This window comes from Salvelinus fontinalis, chromosome 1 (genome assembly GCF_029448725.1).
Source record: "Salvelinus fontinalis isolate EN_2023a chromosome 1, ASM2944872v1, whole genome shotgun sequence".
NCBI classification, from domain to species: domain Eukaryota; kingdom Metazoa; phylum Chordata; class Actinopteri; order Salmoniformes; family Salmonidae; genus Salvelinus; species Salvelinus fontinalis.
This window is the reverse complement of record NC_074665.1, coordinates 41016940-41036037: the sequence shown is the minus strand read 5'-3', so window position 1 is coordinate 41036037 and position 19098 is coordinate 41016940. Positions and strand designations below refer to the sequence as shown.

Here is a 19098-nt window from a genome sequence, read left to right as displayed (position 1 = left end):
AAAGTTGTAGAAATATCTCAAGGATGATCAATAGAAACAGGATGCACCTGAGCTCAATTTCGAGTCTCATAGCAAAGGGTCAGAATACTTATGTAAATAAAGTATTTCTGTTTTTTATTTTTTATAAATTTGCTAAACTTTCTAACAAAATCTGTTCTTCGCTTTGTCGTTATGGGGTATTGTGTGTAGATAGATGTATTTATTTTTTTAATCTATTTTAGAATACGGCTGTAAAGTAACAAAATATGGAAAGAGTGAAGGGGTCTGAATAAGTTCCGAATGCACTGTATGTATGGCGTGCGCCAAGTTAATAAATCTCAATATTTGTGATAGTGTCTAGTCTTTTCAAATATTTTGTGTAAAATTTACACAACAGTTATAAATGAGGCCCCAGGGCATAACCTAGCGAGCCTGATCGCAGTGTTCAACATTCCATTTCACTTCACATTTTATGATATCTGAATTGAAATAGTCAGGTGAACGCATCAATCAGGTTGGTTCCACTAGGCTAATCATAACCACCGTTGATAATATAATCAATTGTCATGTTTTCCCCTGCTCCCCCGCTCCGGCGCTCAACGTCACCGGTCTACTAAGCACCGGTCCAAGCAACCCATCATTACGCACACCTGGCAACCATCATTACGCACACCTGCGCCCAATCATGAGGCACACCTGGACTTCATCACTCCCTGATTAATTCCCCTTTATCTAGCACTCTTTTGTATCACCCATTAGGTAGTATTGTTTCCTGCTGTCATGTTTAGACACTACTCCTGTTTTTGTATTCACTCCATGTTCGTTCCTATTAAACTGCACCTGCTTCCTGACTCCCTGCGTCTCCATCACACAATACGACCTCACAGAATGGAAGTAGCAGCCAACCGAGACCTCTCCCAGATGGGAGGCTATGGGGACGGCTATGGATCAGGTCATCTGCTTTCTTCAACGTCTAGATCTTCCTCAAAGGACGTCACCTCCAACAAGCGGAGGATCTTCTACCATGAGTCGACCCAGCACCCCAGCCCAGTCTGTCCAGGTCAGCGATGCTCGTTTGTCTTTTCCGGAGAAATATGACGGGACTCCATCCAAATTCCGTGGATTCCTCCTCCAGTGCTCCCTCTATTTCTCTCATCAAACGGGAGTCCCCACCACCGAGAGGCCCAAGGTTATCGCGGTTATTTCCCTGCTGACCGGGCGGGAGTTGCAGTGTGCTACGGCCATCTGGGAGAGAGGGGAGGAGGAGCTGGGTTCCTATGGGAGGTTCATGGCTCTGTTCATAGGAGTCTTCGATCATCCACCGGAGGGCAGAGAGGAGAGTGAGCGCCTACTCCAACTACGGCAGGAGGACCAGACCACTGCGGAAGTACGCCCTCATTTTCCGTACAGTGGCAGCATCCAGCGGATGGAATGAGCAGGTGCTGCGCACCTTATTCAGAAGAGGATTGCGCGAGGAGGTACAGACGGAGTTGGTATGCCGAGACGACACACTCACTCATCACGATGGCCATCTGTCTGTATAACCTCCTTCGGGAGCGTCAGCGCTCCCATCGCCTCTCTTCCTCCTTCATTGACCAATCTGAGTCAGAGTCTGAACCCATGGAGGTAGAGGCCACACGCCTCTCCGCAGCTGGGAAACACCGTCTGAGATAGCTGGGGCTCTGTCCCTACTGTGGTCAAGAAGGTCACCAGCTTCAACGGTGTCTGCTACGTCCCAAAACCCGGGAGCCACTAGAACAGATTGACGGCCCTGTGATCATCCGTCTCCTGGGGTAGGTGTGAGTATTCCATTATCATCAGTCTCCACCAAATTCTTTTTAGTACCGATTACACTAGATGGCTGTCCCTCGTGTTGTTCCTACAGCTCTAGTGCACTCTGGTGCCACGGGGAATTGTATTGACCAGGCCCTTGCCTCCTCCCTGAACATAACATCATACCCGCTCTCCTCTCTTTTTCCGATTCAAGCGCTGGATAACCGACCACTGGGATCTGGGACAATCACACACATCACAGCACCACTCACCATCCCCGTGGGACCACTGCACCAAGAAAACTGCTTTCCTTTACCCTGTCATTCCACGTCAGTTGAGAGTCCTGTGGTTGCCCTCCAGGCCGACATCCCGGAGGTTTACCAGGATTGGAGGTTTTCTCCAAGACCATGTCTCCCTCCTCATCGCCCCTGGGACTGTGCCATTGACCTGCTAACAGACTCGGCGCCTCTGCGCAGCTGCATCTACCCCCTGTCGGTGGCTGAAATCAAGGCTCTGGCAGAATACATCCAGGATGCTCTCCAACAGGGTTTCATCTGCCCATCCACCTCCCCTGCATCGGCAGGTTTCTTCTTTATGGCCAAGAAGGAGGGGGGTCTTAATCCATGTATTAACTACAGAGGTCTCAATGCCATCACCACCAAGTACTGCTGACCGCCATTGAACAGCTCCGCGGGGCCTGTTTTTTTACCAAGCTGGACCTGCGGAGTGCCTACAATTTGATCCGCATCCGGGAGGGGGATGAATGGAAGACGGCCTTCAGCATGATGTCTGGGTACTACGAGTACTTGGTGATGCCTTATGGATTATCCAATGCTCTGTCAGTGTGGCAGGCATTCGTGAACGAGGTGTTTCGGGACACGCTTGGGTGTCAGGTGGTCGTGTATATCGATGACATCCTGATCTACTCGGCCAACGGAGGAGCACATTTCCCACGTCTGGGTAGTCTTGGAATGCCTCCTGGAGAACGATCTGTACGTCAAAGTGGAGATGTGCCCGTTCCATCAGGCCACCGCCTCCTTCTTGGGATAGCGGATCAGCCCGCAAGGAAGGTAGATGCAGTCCCAAACACCATAAAGTGGGTCAATGAGGAGACATACCGATTACAGCTTCCCACTAACTACCGGATCTCACCCTCTTTCCACATTTCCCTCCTCATTCCGGTGGTTTCTGGTCCCCTGGCTGATGCCGTCCCCCACAGCACCCCTCCACCCTCCCTGGACATTGAGGAAAGCCCCACCTATGCTGTCAGATCCCTCCTGGACGTCATGGGGGTCAGCTCCAGTACCTGGTGGACTGGGAGGGTATGGTCCAGATGACCGGTGTTGGGTTTTGGTGGACGAGTAGTATTGTTTCCTGTTTTTATGTTTAGACTCTACTCCTGTTTTTGTATACACTCTATGTTCGTTCCTATTAACCTCACTGACTGCACCTACTTCCTGACTTTACCTCCAGCCGCACATCTTGCCAGGTCACCAACGATCGTCGATGGGGTTGGTAGGTTTAGTCTGACCTGTTCAAACTTCAATATAGTACCTGTTTGTGTGTCAGATATGACCTATCCTAACTGCCATTGATAATAGAACAGTGTGTGTGTGTGTGTGTGTGTGTGTGTGTGTGTGTGTGTGTGTGTGTGTGTGTGTGTGTGTGTGTGTGTGTGTGTGTGTGTGTGTGTGTGTGTTCACAAAAACCTGTATGGAGCCATGATGATGTGATAAAGTCGACTGACAGACCGGCTTGATACTTTTTTATTTATTTATTTATCCGTTATTTCACCAGGTAAGTTGACTGAGAACACGTTCTCATTTACAGCAACGACCTGGGAAATAGTTACAGGGGAGAGGAGGGGGGTGAATGAGCCAATACTGATGACCTGACACTCGGCATAAACATTTTACTCGACACAATTGTCTTTTTGATCATTGAATTGAATGGTATCAGTCAATATGGGGAGGGAGAACCCCTGTGTATTTTGCCAAGGTAGCCCCCTTACCATCAGAAAAAATGCTGATATAAAGATGAAATGTGCATATTGTCATATTAGCAGAACACTGCTTTTATTGTATTATGTAAAGGGTTGTTTATTCTACATGGACTTGTGACTACATCTGAAAGTTATCAAAACACTTAGTTTAGAATATGTACATAAATGTAGCAATTGCATTCTTCTCGTGCTCTGTAGGCTACTGACCTATTCAAAGCTTCCTCTGCCATCTCACCATACATCTATCAGCCTGTAGTTATTTAACTCAACCTGCAAGAGGGTTGTTTGTTGTGATTGAGTGGGGGAAAACAGCCGTGGGCAAAGTTCTGAGGACACACACAAGAAACAACCACATCTAACCACGCCCCCAAGGCAACTCACCAGCATTTCTTGAGGAGCAAGCCAAAAAACTAGGCCAAATCATTGGGTGCAGTTCCACTTTAAGCCCTGATGGTTGTAAAGTGCCAAAAGAGTCCCCTTAGGTACAGCTTTTTCTCAGTGTTCCCTCCTCTGGGTAAAGATAAACCTTTTTCAATACCCTGAAAAAGTAAAGTGACACTGCGTGAACATTTGTTAAAGTGGCAGGCAACAGAGTCATTTTCATCATTACGCCTTATGCTCACTAATTATTTGCTTAAGGCGCCTATAGGTTTTCCCAACATACAACATATCACATGGGTAACATAAGATGTAAATAACATGCATAGTGTTACATGTAATAAAACCTTGAATGTTAAACCTTTTACCAGAACAAAGTCAGAGCTTTTTACTGTAATATTACACTGTGCTTAATTGCCACAGGGATGATTGCCATCTCTGAGAGGCGCAAGGAGGGTTTGTTTGGGACCAGAATTAAGGTCGCTCTAACAAGTTTTTTGTGGAAGTTCGGACCTTGTTTATTAAAAAAAAGGGGGGTCTTTAAATAGCTGGCTCAGCGTAGGATGCTAGTAGATGCTAGTGCTGCATCACATAATTATTTTATCAATCAGTGTCACGACCTCCGCCGAAGTCAATCCATCTCCTTGTTCGGGCGGTGTTCGGCGGTCGACTTCACCTATGTTCTAGCCATCGCTGATCCATTTTTCATTTTCCATTGGTTTTGTCTTGTCTTACATCACACCTGGTTCCAATCTCATCAATTACATGTTGTGTATTTAACCCTCTCTCTTTCACAAAGGCTGGGAGTTTGTGAACTAAAGGCTTAATTCAATTATCAGCAAAATTAGACAAAGGCTCCAATAAAGCATCATTGCCAGCAACAATGGGTCTACCCTTAGGTTTGTTTAGGCTTTTGTTAATCTTAGGGAGTGTCTAAAAACAGGAATTTGCAATTGAGATAAAGAAATTCATGCTTGGATATCCAGTTTAGTTCAAGGGCAGATAATAATTAAATAATTAACAATCTTAGTCTGAAAATCACGGATAGGGTCGGCCTTAAGTTTCCTATAGAAATATGAATCATACAGCTGGCGATAGGCTTCTGTCTCATAGTCTGATAGATTCTGGATGACAATAGCGCCGCCTTTATAGGCAGGTTTAATCACAATTTGGTTATGCTCGGAAAGTTAATCAATAGCTTTCATCATGGCTGAGACTGTGAGGTACACTACACTATGATTCCATATGTGTTATTTCATAGTTTTGATGTCTTCACTATTATTCTACAATGTAGAAAATAGTAAAAATTAAGAAAAACCCTTGAATGAGTAGGTGTGTCCAAACTTTTGACTGGTTCTGTAAATATTTACACCCCTGAGTCAATACTTTAAGGAAGCACCTTTGGCAGCAATTACAGCTGTGAGTATTTCTGAGTAAATCTCTAAGAGCTTTCCACATCTGGATTGTGCAGCATTTGCCCATTTATTATTTACAAAATTCTTGAAGCTCTGTCAAGTTGGTTGCTGATCATTGCTTGACAACCAATTTCAGGTCTTGCCATAGATTTTCAAGCAGATTTAAGTCAAAACTGTAACTCGGCCACACATTCACTGTCTTTTTTAAATTTATTTTTATTTTTTAAATTTTTATCCCATTTTCTCCCCAATTTTCGTGGTATCCAATCGCTAGTAATTACTACCTTGTCTCATCGCTACAACTCCCGTACGGGCTCGGGAGAGACGAAGGTCGAAAGCCATGCGTCCTCCGAAGCACAACCCAACCAGCCGTACTGCTTCTTAACACAGCGCGCCTCCAACTCGGAAGCCAGCCGCACCAATGTGTCGGAGGAAACACCGTGTACCTGGCCCCCTTGGTTGGCGCGCACTGCGCCCGGCACAGGAGTCGCTGGAGCGCGATGAGACAAGGATATCCCTACCGGCCAAACCCTCCCTACCCCGGACGACGCTATGCCAATTGTGCGTCGCCCCACGGACCTCCCGGTCGCGGCCGGCTGCGACAGAGCCTGGGCGCAAACCCAGAGACTCTGGTGGCGCAGTTAGCACTGCGATGCAGTGCCCTAGACCACTGCCCCACCCGGGAGGCCTTCACTGTCTTCTTGGTAAGCAACTCCAGTGTAGATTTGGACTTGTGTTTTTGGTTATTGTCCTGCTGAAAGGTGAATTCATCTCCCAGTGCCTGGTGGAAACAGACTGAACCAGGTTTTCCTCTAGGATATTGCCTGTGCTTAGCTCCATTCTGTTTCTTTTTTATCCTGGAAAAAATCCCCATTCCATTAACAATTACAAGCATACCCATCACCTGATGCAGCCACCACTATGCTTGAAAATATGGAGAGTGGTACTCAGTAATGTGTTGTTTTGGATTTGCCCAAAACATAACCCTTTGGGTTACAATTTACTTCACTCCTAGCGTCATAACACGTTATGCCACAGTTATAACTATGTCAAAATATGTCATAACAGCTGTCATAACCTGGCATAATATGGTCATAACACTGTCATGACTTATATATTTAGACCTGTTGTGAGACATATTGCGTTATTTTACGGCTGGTTATGACACCTACATAAGAGTGTCAAAACACGTAAAACCTACCACAGGAGGCTAAACATTCCATTCCATTATAGCCTACATTATAGCCTACTTGTCAACAGTATTTTTATTATATAACATTTTATGAAATTGACCATATTAAATTATCATTATCATTTTCTTAGTCCCAGCAAAGTGACACACGATGGTCATAATGCTTTATGACAGTGTCACGAAGTGTATTTTCTAGTTATTCAAAATTAAATAAAAAAAACGACTCTAAAGAATTAATTACAACAACATCAAAGGATTTAAGAAACAAATGTTCAAACTAAAGGAAACTTCCTGGCAGATAAAAAGCTGATTTGAATAAATGTGGGTTTTGACACTCTTATGTAGGCGTCATAACCAGACATAAAATAACACAATATACAGTATGTCACACCAAGTGTAAATATATGGGTCATGACAGTGTTATGATCATATTATGACAGGTCAGCTGTTATGACATATTATGACAGCGCTATAACGAATTATGAAGCTACACTATACATACGAAAGTTTGTGGACACTTGCTGACATGTGTATAAAATCGAGCACACAGCCATGCAATCTCCAGAGACAAACATTGGCAGTAGAATGGCCTTACTGAAGAGATCAGTTACTTTCAACCTGGCACAGTCGTAGGATGGTCAATTCGACAAATTTTTGCCCTGCTAGAGCTGCCCCGGTCAACTATAAGTGCTGTTATTGTGAGCCTCAAAGTGGTAGGCCACACGAGCTCACAGAACAGGATCGCCGAGTGTTGAAGCGCATAAAAGTTGCCTGTCCTTGGTTGCAACACTCATGATCGAGTTTCAAAATGCCTTTGGAAGCAACGTCAGCACAAGAACTGTTCGTCGGCAGCTTCATGAAATGGGTTTCCATGGCCGAACAGCCACACAAAAGCCAAAGATCAGTAAGCGCAACGCCAAGTGTCGGCTGGAGTGATGTGGAGCAGTGGAAATGCGTTCTCGGGAGTGATGAATCACGCTTCACCATCTGGCAGTCCGACAGATAAATCTGGGTTTGGCTGATGCCAGGAGAACGCTACCTGCCTCAATGCATAGTGTCCACTGTAAAGTTCGGTGGGGGAGGAATAAGGGTTTGGGGCTTTTTTTCTGGCTAAGCTCCTTAGTTCCAGTGAAGGAAAATCTTAACGCTACAGCATACAATGACATTCTAGATGATTCTTTGCTTCCAACTTTGTGGCAACAGTTCGGAGAAGGCCCTTTCCTCTTTCAGCAAGACATTACCCCCGTGCAAAAAGCGAGGTCCATACAGAAATGGTTTGTCGAGATTGGTGTGGAAGAAATTGACTGGCCTGCACAGAGCCCTGACCTCAACCCCATCGAACACCTTTGGGATGAATTGGAATGGTGGTGCGGTGGTGCTGGGAAATGGAATCGACAGAGCCCTCTCTGGACGTCTGCGGGTGACCAGCAGGTTATCCAGCCGAATGGACATGTCCACCAGCTGGTCGAAGGTAAGAGTGGTATCGCTGCAGTCCAGCTCCCGACGGACATCCTCGCGCAGGCTGTAACGGTAGTGATCGATGAGGGCCCTGTCGCTCCATCCCGCTCATGCCGCCGTCCCATCATACTCCCCGGGAAGGGCGAGACGCATCCCACTGGAACCGGGTACAGGAGGGACGGGTAGTAGGACCCCTGTTGTGCTGGAGGAGGTACTGGAGGACCTCCCTGTCTCTCCCAGCGATCCATTGTCTGACAGACGCGGTCCATGGCGGTGCCGAGATGGTGAATCAACGCCGTGTGCTCCTGGACGCGCTACTCGACTCCGCTACCATAGGTACCTGCTCCTGCTGACTCCATAATGGGTGTGGTATTCTGTCAGGTATGCGTAAATGGCTGTAAGAGAGTCAGGTGCAGGAGAGCAGATATTGGGTTGCCAACAGAGCCTTTTATTTAGGCGAATCAAAAGCACACGGCAAAATAACACGAAATAACAATTGGGGTTAACATAACCCAGCGCAACAGACTACCGTGCGCATAACATGAAACAGAATGAACAATACCACACAAAGACATGGGGGAAACAGAGGGTTAAATACACAACCCATGATGGGGGAAATGAGAACCAGGTGTGTGGGAAAACAAGTCAAGACAAATGGAAAATGAAAAATGGATCTGCGATGGCTAGAAGACCGGCGACGTCGACCGACGAGCACCGCCTGAACAAAGAGAGGCATCGACTTCGGCAGAGGTCGTGACAACTTCACCATTAACTATGACTTATCACAAATCAGTGATGGTTATTAAGGACAAACCCTCTCTCTACAGATCTCTATAGGAAACCTACGGACAGAAATACCCTCCTCAGAGGTGACAGCTTTCATCCACGTCCACTTATTAAAAGTCTCCCTATAATTAAATTCAGTTGTATCAGAAGAATATGCAGCTCTGATGCTTCTTATCAGAAACAGACCACGGACCTCACACAAAGATTTAAGGAAAGGGGGTACAAAGACAATTGGGTAAAACATGCCAATGATTGTTTTGAAGGTTTAACACAGTTGGAAAGCCTTCAACCAAAAGTCAAAGAAAAATCAGAACAAGTCCCATCATGCTTTACCCAATACTGTCACGATCGTGTGGCGGATTGACGGACCAAAATGCAGCTTTTGGAAAATAAGCCATCTTCTTTATTAAACACAACACGAAGATGAACACGACACAAAAACACTTTACAAACTAACAAAATAACAAAACGACCGTGAAGCTACAAACGTTGTGCACTTACACACACTGGCTACAAACGTTCTACATAGACAATTACCCACACTTAATGAGAGCCCATGGCTACCCTAAATAAGGCTCCCAATCAGAGACAACCGAAATCAGCTGTCTCTAATTGGGAACTCATTCAGGTAACCATAGACTCTTCCAGATCACTCACCAACATAGACAACGCTAGACATCTACACTCAACACAAAACCATATATTACACCCCATAACCCCTTTACCAAATAAACACCCAAAACCAACAAAACATAAACATTACCCATGTCACACCCTGACCTAACTAAAATAATAAAGAAAACAAAGAATAATAAGGCCAGGGCGTGACAAATACTCACCATTGGGGAAGACATTTAAGGACATTATCAGGAAGCACTGGTACATTATTGATTCTGACCCACAATTGAAACCCATTTTTAAATATCCCCCACACATGGGTTTTAAAAGACCCCCAAATGTGAGAGATATTGTTGTTAAATCTGATTACCCACCAGAGAAAAGGGAAACTTTTTTGGACAAGGTTCCGGAGGGTAATTACAAATGTGGCCAATGTACTCAACGCAGTTTTACGTACAATGCAATTAATTTACCCCCCCCCCCCACACACACAGGACAAAGGGCCTGGTTACCTGCAAGTCCACCAATGTTATTTACATGTTGAAATGTCCTTTTGGTCTGTCTTACATAGGGAAAACCCATAGAAGCCTTAAGTCACGGATCAGTGAGCACCGCAGCAATATACGGACAGGTGAGACAAAAAATCCAGTTGCTTCTCATTTTGTACAAGCTGGACATCCTATTAGCTCTCTGAGATAAATTGGAATAGAAATGGTCAAGATGTCACGTAGGGGAGAGGACAATGAGAGGAAACTTCTTCAAAGGGAATCTTTCTGGTTCCACAGGCTCAACACACTGTCTCCTCTTGGCCTTAATGAGGAGTTTGACTTGGACCCGTTTCTATAGTTTCAATGTCTAAATTGTGTGTGTGGGGGGGGGGGGGGGGTTCATTGAAATTGAATATTGTATGTATATTACTGTAAATGTTGATCACATTCCCTGTGTATGATCAGCTCCTGCGGAAAGTAACTGGATGTGCGTATGTTCTTATTAAATACACTTTGGATGGTGTATCAATACACCCAGTCACTGCAAAGATACAGGCGTCCTTCCTAACTCAGTTGTCGGAGAGGAAGGAAACCGCCCAGGGATTTCGCTGTGAGGCCAATGGTGACTTTAAAACAGTTAGAGTTTATTGCCTGTGATAGGAAAAAACTGAGGATGGATCCACAACTTTGTAGTTACTCCACAATACTAACCTAATTGACTGAGTCAAAAGAAGGAAGCCTGTACAAATCACAATTATTCCGCAACATGCATCCTGTTTGTAACAAGGCACTAAAGTAATACAAAAGTAATACAAAAATACTAAAGTAAACATTTTGTCCTGAATACAAAGTGTTATGTTTGGGGCAAATCCAATACAACACATTACTGAGTGCCACTCTCTATATTTTCAAGCATAGTGGTGGCTGCATCATGTTATGGGTATGCTTGTAACCGTTTTTCAAGATAAAAAAGAAACGGAATGTATTTGAGCACGGGCAAAATCCTAGAGGAAAATCTGGTTCAGTCTGCTTTCCACCAGACACTGGAAGATTAGTTCACCTTTCAGCAGGACAATAACTTAAAACACAAGGCCAAATCTACACTGGAGTTGCTTACCAAGAAGACAGTGATTGTTCCTGAGTGACCAAGTTACAGTTTTGACCTAAATCTGCTTGAAATCTATGGCAAGACTTGAAAATGGTTGTCTAGCATTGATCAACAACCAAATTTGACAGAGCTTGAAGAATTTTGAAAAGAATAATGAGCAAATGTTGCACAATCCAGGTGTAGAAATCTCTAAGACTCACTGCTGTATTCACCGTCAAAAGTGATTCTAACATGTATTGACTCATGAATGCTTATCTAACATGAATACTTATCTAATGAAGATATACTGTATAAGTGTTTTTTTTACAAATGTTAATGTTGTTAGTATTTTGTGTAGATCGTTGACAAAAGATGACAATTAAATCCATTTTAATCCCACTTTGTAACACAACAAAATGTGGAAACTTACACTGAATCGCTTGATTACGTACAACCCCAGGACTGAGTTGGAAAACACAAAGTGGTTAGATGGGAAAAGGATCAGATGTCATCAAAGACTAAGTACCACAACTGAATATATCCGCAAGGTCAATATCATGATTTGTGTCTATTTCCTGACTATAACAACTGTTTCTTTCCCCCTCCAGCCCTATGACTGTGCGAAAGGGAAACAAGCGCCTGACCATCTCCATCCAGGAACACATGGCCATTGACGTCTGTCCCGGGCCAATCCGCCCCATACGACAGATCTCTGCCTACTTTCCCCGCCTCTCGCCCACTTCCTCCGTCTCTGAGTTGAATCCACCCAATCCATCTGGGTTTCCCGCCACGCTCAGCCCCAGCAGCGGAGGAGGAGCAGTAGGGGGAGGAGGAGGGGGCAGCGGTGGCCTGTTGTCCCCACTGTTGGCAGTGGCAACAGGAGACGGCGGAGGGGGCACGTTGTCGGCCATGAGTAGCATGGACACATCAATCGAGATTGACAGCTGTGACAGCGATGACAGCAGTGAGTGGAAGGGTTGTGGAGTGGAGTATCAGAGTGGAGCAACAGGGTAGAGTAGGCAGAGATCAGTACATACCCAGAGTGGAGTAAGTGGGTCGCACAGGGTGGAGTAAGTTGGTGTAGAAGCACAGTGGAGTAACAGAGTGGAGTAAGAGTGTAGAGTAATTGAGTAGAGTAATGGGGTGGACTAACAGGGTGACGTAACAGAGGGGAATAACAGAGGGAAGTAATAGGGGGGAGTAATAGGGTAAAGTAACAGAGTGGAATAACGGGGTGATGTGACAGGGTGGAGTAACAGGTTAGAGTAACAGGGTGGTGTAACAGAGTGGAATAAAGGGGTGGAGTAACATGATGGAGTTAACAGGGCGAAATGACAGAGTGGAGTAACAGAGTGAAGTGACAGAGTAGAGTAACACGGGTGGAATAACACGGTGGCGTAACGGAGTAACAAGGATAAAGTATCAGAGTGTAAAAAAGGGAAGTAACGTGGTTGAGTAATGAAGTGAAGTAATGGGGTGGAGACCAGAACCATCACATAGATTTGTGGGATAAAGGAATCATACATGAACGTCTTATTTCTGTTACTGTCTTTCAGCCGCCTTGGGGACATTGGAGTTTGACCTGCTGTATGAGCGAGCCACCAGCTCCTTACACTGCACCGTAATCAAAGCCAAGGTTGCTACACTCAAACCCCCAGTCTCAGAGAAACTGTTCTCTCCAAGCTTCTCTCTCTCTATCCTCCACCTGCCACTAGTGGTGGAAAAAGTACCCAATTGTCATACTTGAGTAAAAGTAAAGATACCTGAATAGAAAAGGACTCAAGTGAATTGAAAGTCACCCAGTAAAATACTACTGGAGTAAAAGTCTAAAAGTATTTGGTTTTAAATATACTTACTGTAAGTATCAAAAGTAAATGTAATTGCTCAAATATACTTAAGTATTATTCCAACCTCATAGTGTGGAAATATGTATAAACACAGGTAAATCAAGTTTTTGAATATACCAGCCTTTCATCTAACATGTTCAAGCAGGAATGCATGATTCCAGGTATTTCTATTTGAAACTTTAAACAGTGGTCGTCATGAATGTTGGGTTTGACTATATTAGCCAAATGGTGCTACGATTTTATTATCGAAACAGGGTTCCAGACTTTACTTATTTTTTTGTTCACTAGATTAGTGTCTACATCTCTTTGGACACTAATATTCCATAGGTTAATTAATTTGGGGGCAAATTCACCACCTGAGGAAGTGGTTAGTTAGATAATATAGCCTAGCCCAGCTTTTCCCAAACCTGGTGCTGAAGACCCCGAAGGGGTGTACATTTAGTTTTTTGCCCTTAGCACTACATAGCTGATTAAAATAATCAAAGCTTTATGATGAGTTTATTATTTGTTTCAGCTGGGAAGAGTTAGGGACAAAAAAAAACTTTGGGGTCACCAGGACATAGTTTGGGAAACGCTAGCCTAATATTTAGGCTACTAATAGTTAGCCGTGTAATTAATATCTGTAACGATTTTCTTCCTCTTCTGATGAGGAATATGAAGAATCGGACCAAAATGCAGCGTGGTACGTGTCCATGTTAAATTTATTAAACTGAACACTGAAAATACAAAATAAAAAAACAAAACAGTCCTATCATGTGACACAACACAGAACAGGAAACAACTACCCACAAACACAGGTGGGAACAGGCTACCTAAGTATGGTTCTCAATCAGAGACAACAATTGACAGCTGCCTCTGATTGGGAACCATACCAGGCCAAACACAGAAATACAAAACATAGAAACAAAACATAGAATGCCCACCCCAACTCACACCCTGCCCAAACCAAAATAGAGACATAAAAAAGGAACTAAGGTCAGAACGTGACAATATCAGTACATTTAATGAATAGGCCTATGCACTCATTCACCTTGAATGGCTGACGTGAGTACCCTTTGGTCAATATTAAGAGTTGATAAATCAAATTCTGACCAAAAGAAAGCGGGGACCCTCTTCTCTTTTACAGTAACAACAGTTGTCGCTTTCAAGACATTGCGCAATAAATAAATCGCAAGGAAAAACAATCACAACAAAAAGGATCCCGCAACGGAGCGCACGAAGGAGAGAGAGAGAGAGAGAGAGAGAGAGAGAGAGAGTGAAAGTGGACTGCTACAAAGCAGTCTGATTGACCAGAAGGCCAGGTGTAAATGTTTTGGAAGTCTTGCCTATTCATTCAACCCATTTGAATACAAGCGGCAGAACACTATAATATTTGAGAGCATGTGAGAATCTTGAGGGTGCTCTAAATGACAGCAATGCTGACAAAGTTTGATCAATTTTCCCTCTTTGATACGAAGTAATCCCAAATGCAATCAGCTGTTTTTAAGAATGTAACTGTAATCCGATTTCTTTTGTAACTGCGCTGATTACAGTTCCTTCAAATTTGTATTCGGATTACGGACTCCCCGTTACATGTAATCCTGCACTACCCTGTCCCCTCTACCATTATTATCCTCTACTATAGTAAGATAGATTTTTTGGTGAGGTTCTATAATAAATTGTTCATATGCCCACCCGTGTAGGGCTTCGACTGTGCACAATCGATGTTGTCAGTTGGACTTGATATTCTCTCTCTCCTCCCCACCACATGCTCTATCCCCCTCTTTCTCCCTCTCGCTATCCTCTTTTTTTTCTTTCCCCATCCCCCCTCTACCTCCAAGGGTCTGAAGCCAATGGATTTCAATGGCCTGGCCGATCCTTACGTCAAGCTGCACCTGCTCCCAGGCGCCTGCAAGGTCCACTTTTGTTATTAGCACACATTACATACAGTATATTGATATAGCCTTATCATCAAAAGTCTCATTTATTTTGCACCTATAACGAGTTTTACACATAACCGTTGTTGGAGTCGGGAAATCCCTTGCCACTGGTTATTTATTATTGACAAGGTTATCCTGTGCCATGAAATGTTTCCCAAATAGGTTGGTACTTTGGCCGTTAGGGCCAATGTAAATCGGTATGGGTTTGCTGTTACTGTTTTAACCCTGCTTTGTTGTGATCTTCAACACTCCCAGGCGAACAAACTGAAGACCAAGATCGTGCACAACACCCTGAACCCTGTGTGGAATGAAAGACTCACCTACCTGGGCATCACAGAGGAGGACATGTACAGAAAGACACTCAGGTAAGTATTATACTTGGGAAGGGTTGAAAGTAGATTTCATTTATTTCTGGTACGGGACCTCCTATGTGTGCACGCGCTTGCGCATGAACCAAAATAATGTAGGGGCCTAATCATGAAATTACATATAGAATCAATGCATTTAGTTGTTCAACTGACTAGGTATCCCCTTTCCCTTTCCCTATTAATTCAATAGGATCTCTGTGGGCCTAGTCGTAAAGATTTGTCATTTCACTTAGAAAGTGTTTTACCTTTTACTGTGGCAAAAACACAGCCAGTCATGATCTTTTCATCTGATTGTCAAACAATCACTTCAAAGGGCTCCTTTACTAGGCTACCCACGCACATTCATCCACTCGCAACATATTTACAGCCTCCAAAACAGTGGTGATTGGAAAGAGACATCTGATGTTGCTGGAGGACGGTCATGACCTGGAATATGACATTTGAATGCAATTGGCCTAAAAGCATTTTTTACCTCTATTGGATGTAGAAACTAAGTGACTTGTTAGAACGAATTCTGAAAAGAATATCGTCACATTATTTTAGATTGACTCCCGAGTGGCACAGTGGCACTGTGTCTCAGTGCTAGATGCGTCACTACAGACACCCTGGTTCGAATCCAGACTGTATCACAACCGACCGTGATTGGGAGTCCCATAGGGCGGCACACAATTGGCCCAACGTCGTCCGGGTTTGGCCGGTGTAGGCCGTCATTGTAAATAATAATGAGTTCTTAACTGACTTGCCTAGTTAAATAAAGATTAAATAAAAAATGTTAAAATACTAGATACTTGAAACTTGAAACTTGAAAGGACCAAACCATTAACCATTTGACACCTACCTTTTCCCACTGAATGCAATGTATTAACAAAAACAATATATTGTGATGTTTTCCTTTTTCCAAAACATGCTGTAACGATAAATAATGGTTTAATAGCCTACAGTTTTCTTGACCTATTGTGATAGGCTCATGTTTTACCGTTACGGTGTACCCCCACAATTGATTTTGCTGGGACGTCGTACCTGACGTACCGCCTTACTTTCACCCCTGTACTCTGGGCTCCCTTTCTATTTATGTCCTCTTTGTTCTCTCTCTCTCTCTGTCTCGCTCTCTCACACAGGCGCGTGCACAGACAGACACAGACAGACAGACACACACACAAAAACAAACACACACTTTCTTTTTCATTTCTCAGTGTGTGTTTCACTCTCATCTGCATGTTTTGTCAACCCCCTTTCTGTCTTCCCCTCCTCTCTTTCTCTCCCCTCCCTCCCTCTCCTTCACCTCATCCTTCACTATCACTCACTCCCATCTCTCTCTCCTCTCAATCTCTCACCCTCCCTCCCTTCCCTGCTCCTCCCTCCCTCTCTCCCTCACTCCCCCCTCCCTATCTCCCTCTCTCCCACACTCCCTTCCGCCTTCCCTCTCTCTCTTCAGCTGCAGTGACAGATTGAGGTCGGAGTCATCACCAGGGGGTATTTAAGTTAATTGACCCCTCCCCCAGAAGTGACGCAAGCCTCAGATTGTTCGTCTGGGCGACTTCAAAACTTTCTCTAAAGCCGCACGTGGGTGACGGAGTTGTATAGAATAGACTATCGATCTCCTGCGGGAAATTAGATTGTCACCAGCATGAGAGACAATGTCTGCATCAAAAAATAGTGCCCCATGTAGGGAATAGGGTGCCATTTTGGCACAGTAATAAATTATATATATATATATATATATATACATATGTATATATATATATATATATATATATATATATATATATACTAAGCAACAAAAAAAAACATCCCTTTTTCAGGACCGTGTCTTTCAAATATAATTCATAAAAATCCAAATAACTTCACAGATCTTAATGGTAAAGGGTTTAAACAGTTTCTCATGCTTGTTCAATGAACCATGAACAATTAATGAACATACACCTGTGCAACTGTCGTTAAGACACAAATAGCTTACAGACGGTAGGCAATTAAGGTCACAGTTATGAAAACTTAGGACACTAAAGATGCCTTTCGACTGACTCTGAAAAACACCAAAAGAAAGATGCCCATGGTCCCTGCTCATCTGCATGAACGTGCCTTAGGCATGCTGAAAGGAGGCATGAGGACTGCAGATGTGGCCAGGGCAATACATTTCAATGTCCATACTGTGAGACGCCTAAGACAGCACTACAGGAAGACAGGACAGACAGCTGATTGTCCTCGCAGTGGGAGACCATGTGTAACAACACCTGCACAGGATCGGTACATCCGAACATCACACCTGTTGGACAGGTACAGGATGGCAACAACTGCCCGAGCTACACCAGGAACGCACAATCCCTCCATCAGTGCTCAGACTGTCCGCAATAGGCTGACAGAGGCTGGACTGAGGACTTGTAGGCCTATTGTAAGGTACGTCCTCACCAGACATCACCGGCAACAACATCGCCTATGGGCACAAACCCACCGTTGCTGGACCAGACAGGACTGGCAAAAAGTGCTCTTCTCTGACGAGTCGCGGTTTTGTCTCACCAGGGGTGATGGTCGGATTCGCGTTTATCGTCGAAGGAATGAGCGTTACACCGAGGCCTGTACTCTGGAGCGGGATCGATTTGGAGGTGGAGGGTCCGTCATGGTCTGGGGCGGTGTGTCACAGAATCACCAGACTGAGCTTGTTGTCATTGCAGGCAATCTTAACGCTGTGCGTTACAGGGAAGACATCCTCCTCCCTCGTGTGGTACCCTTCCTACAGGCTATATAATAGTCATTATAAACATCACAGAAGACTGAAATGTATTTTGAAAAACATAATTCCACTTTGACATTATGGGGTATTATGTGTAAACCAGTGACAAAAAAATCTAAAATTAATACATTTTACACAGCAAAATGTGGAAAAAGTCAAGGGGTGTGAATACTTTCTGAAGGCACTGTATAGAGATTAATGAGATCTATTGAGATTCATTGCTCTCGGTGGGGAATGGAGGTGCTGTGACTGTGTGATATTCATCAGTGACAATTGTTCAGGAACTTTCTTGCTTTATCTCTTCATCTCTCCTCTCAAGAATCTTAATAATCTAGGGGCTTATCGAATTTAGTTTTACCGTCTCTACTTATCCATGACCTGCATACAAAATCTGTATCAGGGAATATATTGGAGAGGCTGACACCAAACTGATGTGTCAATTAATCTAAAATCACCCATTGATACACTAAATGACCAAAAGTATGTGGGCACCTGCTTGTTGAACATCTCATTCCAGATGGATGGACATTATGGAGTTGGTCCCCCTTTTTCTGTTATAACAGCCTCCACTCTTCTGGGAAGGCTTTCCACTCGATGTTGGAACATTGCTGCGGCCACAAGAACATTAGTGAGTTCGGCCACTGATGTTGGGAGATTAGGCCTGGCTCGCAGTCGACGTTCCAATTCACCCCAAAGGTGTTCGATGGGGTTGAGGTCAGGGCTCTGTGCAGGCCAGTCAAGTTCTTCCACACCGATCTCTACAAACCATTTCTGGACGGACCTCGCTTTGTGCACGGGGGCATTGTAATGCTGAAACAGGAAAGTGCCTTCCCCAAACTCTTGCCACAAAGTTGGAAGCACAGAATCATCTAGAAAGTCATTATATGCTGTACCATTGTATGCTGCAGCCCCAGACCATTATTCCTCTTCCACCAAACTTTACAGTTGGCACTATGCATTCGGGCTTGTAGCGTTCTCCTGGCATTTGACAAACGTTGGACTGCCAGATGGTGAAGCGTGATTCATCACTTTAGAGAATGCGTTTCCACTGAGTTCAATG

The 19098-nt window shown here is 44.2% G+C and overlaps 1 protein-coding gene across 2 annotated transcripts in view; it reads left to right on the top strand.

Moving 5' to 3' along the window:
• Nucleotides 1-19098, top strand: part of LOC129854380 (double C2-like domain-containing protein alpha) — an 84779-nt gene that overhangs the window by 21892 nt on the left and 43789 nt on the right. For both annotated transcript variants that reach the window (XM_055921357.1, XM_055921348.1), the window contains exons 2-5: nucleotides 11785-12140; nucleotides 12733-12812; nucleotides 14844-14918; nucleotides 15198-15307. In XM_055921357.1, the coding sequence (XP_055777332.1) occupies nucleotides 11789-12140; nucleotides 12733-12812; nucleotides 14844-14918; nucleotides 15198-15307 (617 nt within the window). In that variant the 5' untranslated portion in view covers nucleotides 11785-11788. The remainder of the gene's footprint in view (nucleotides 1-11784; nucleotides 12141-12732; nucleotides 12813-14843; nucleotides 14919-15197; nucleotides 15308-19098) is intronic.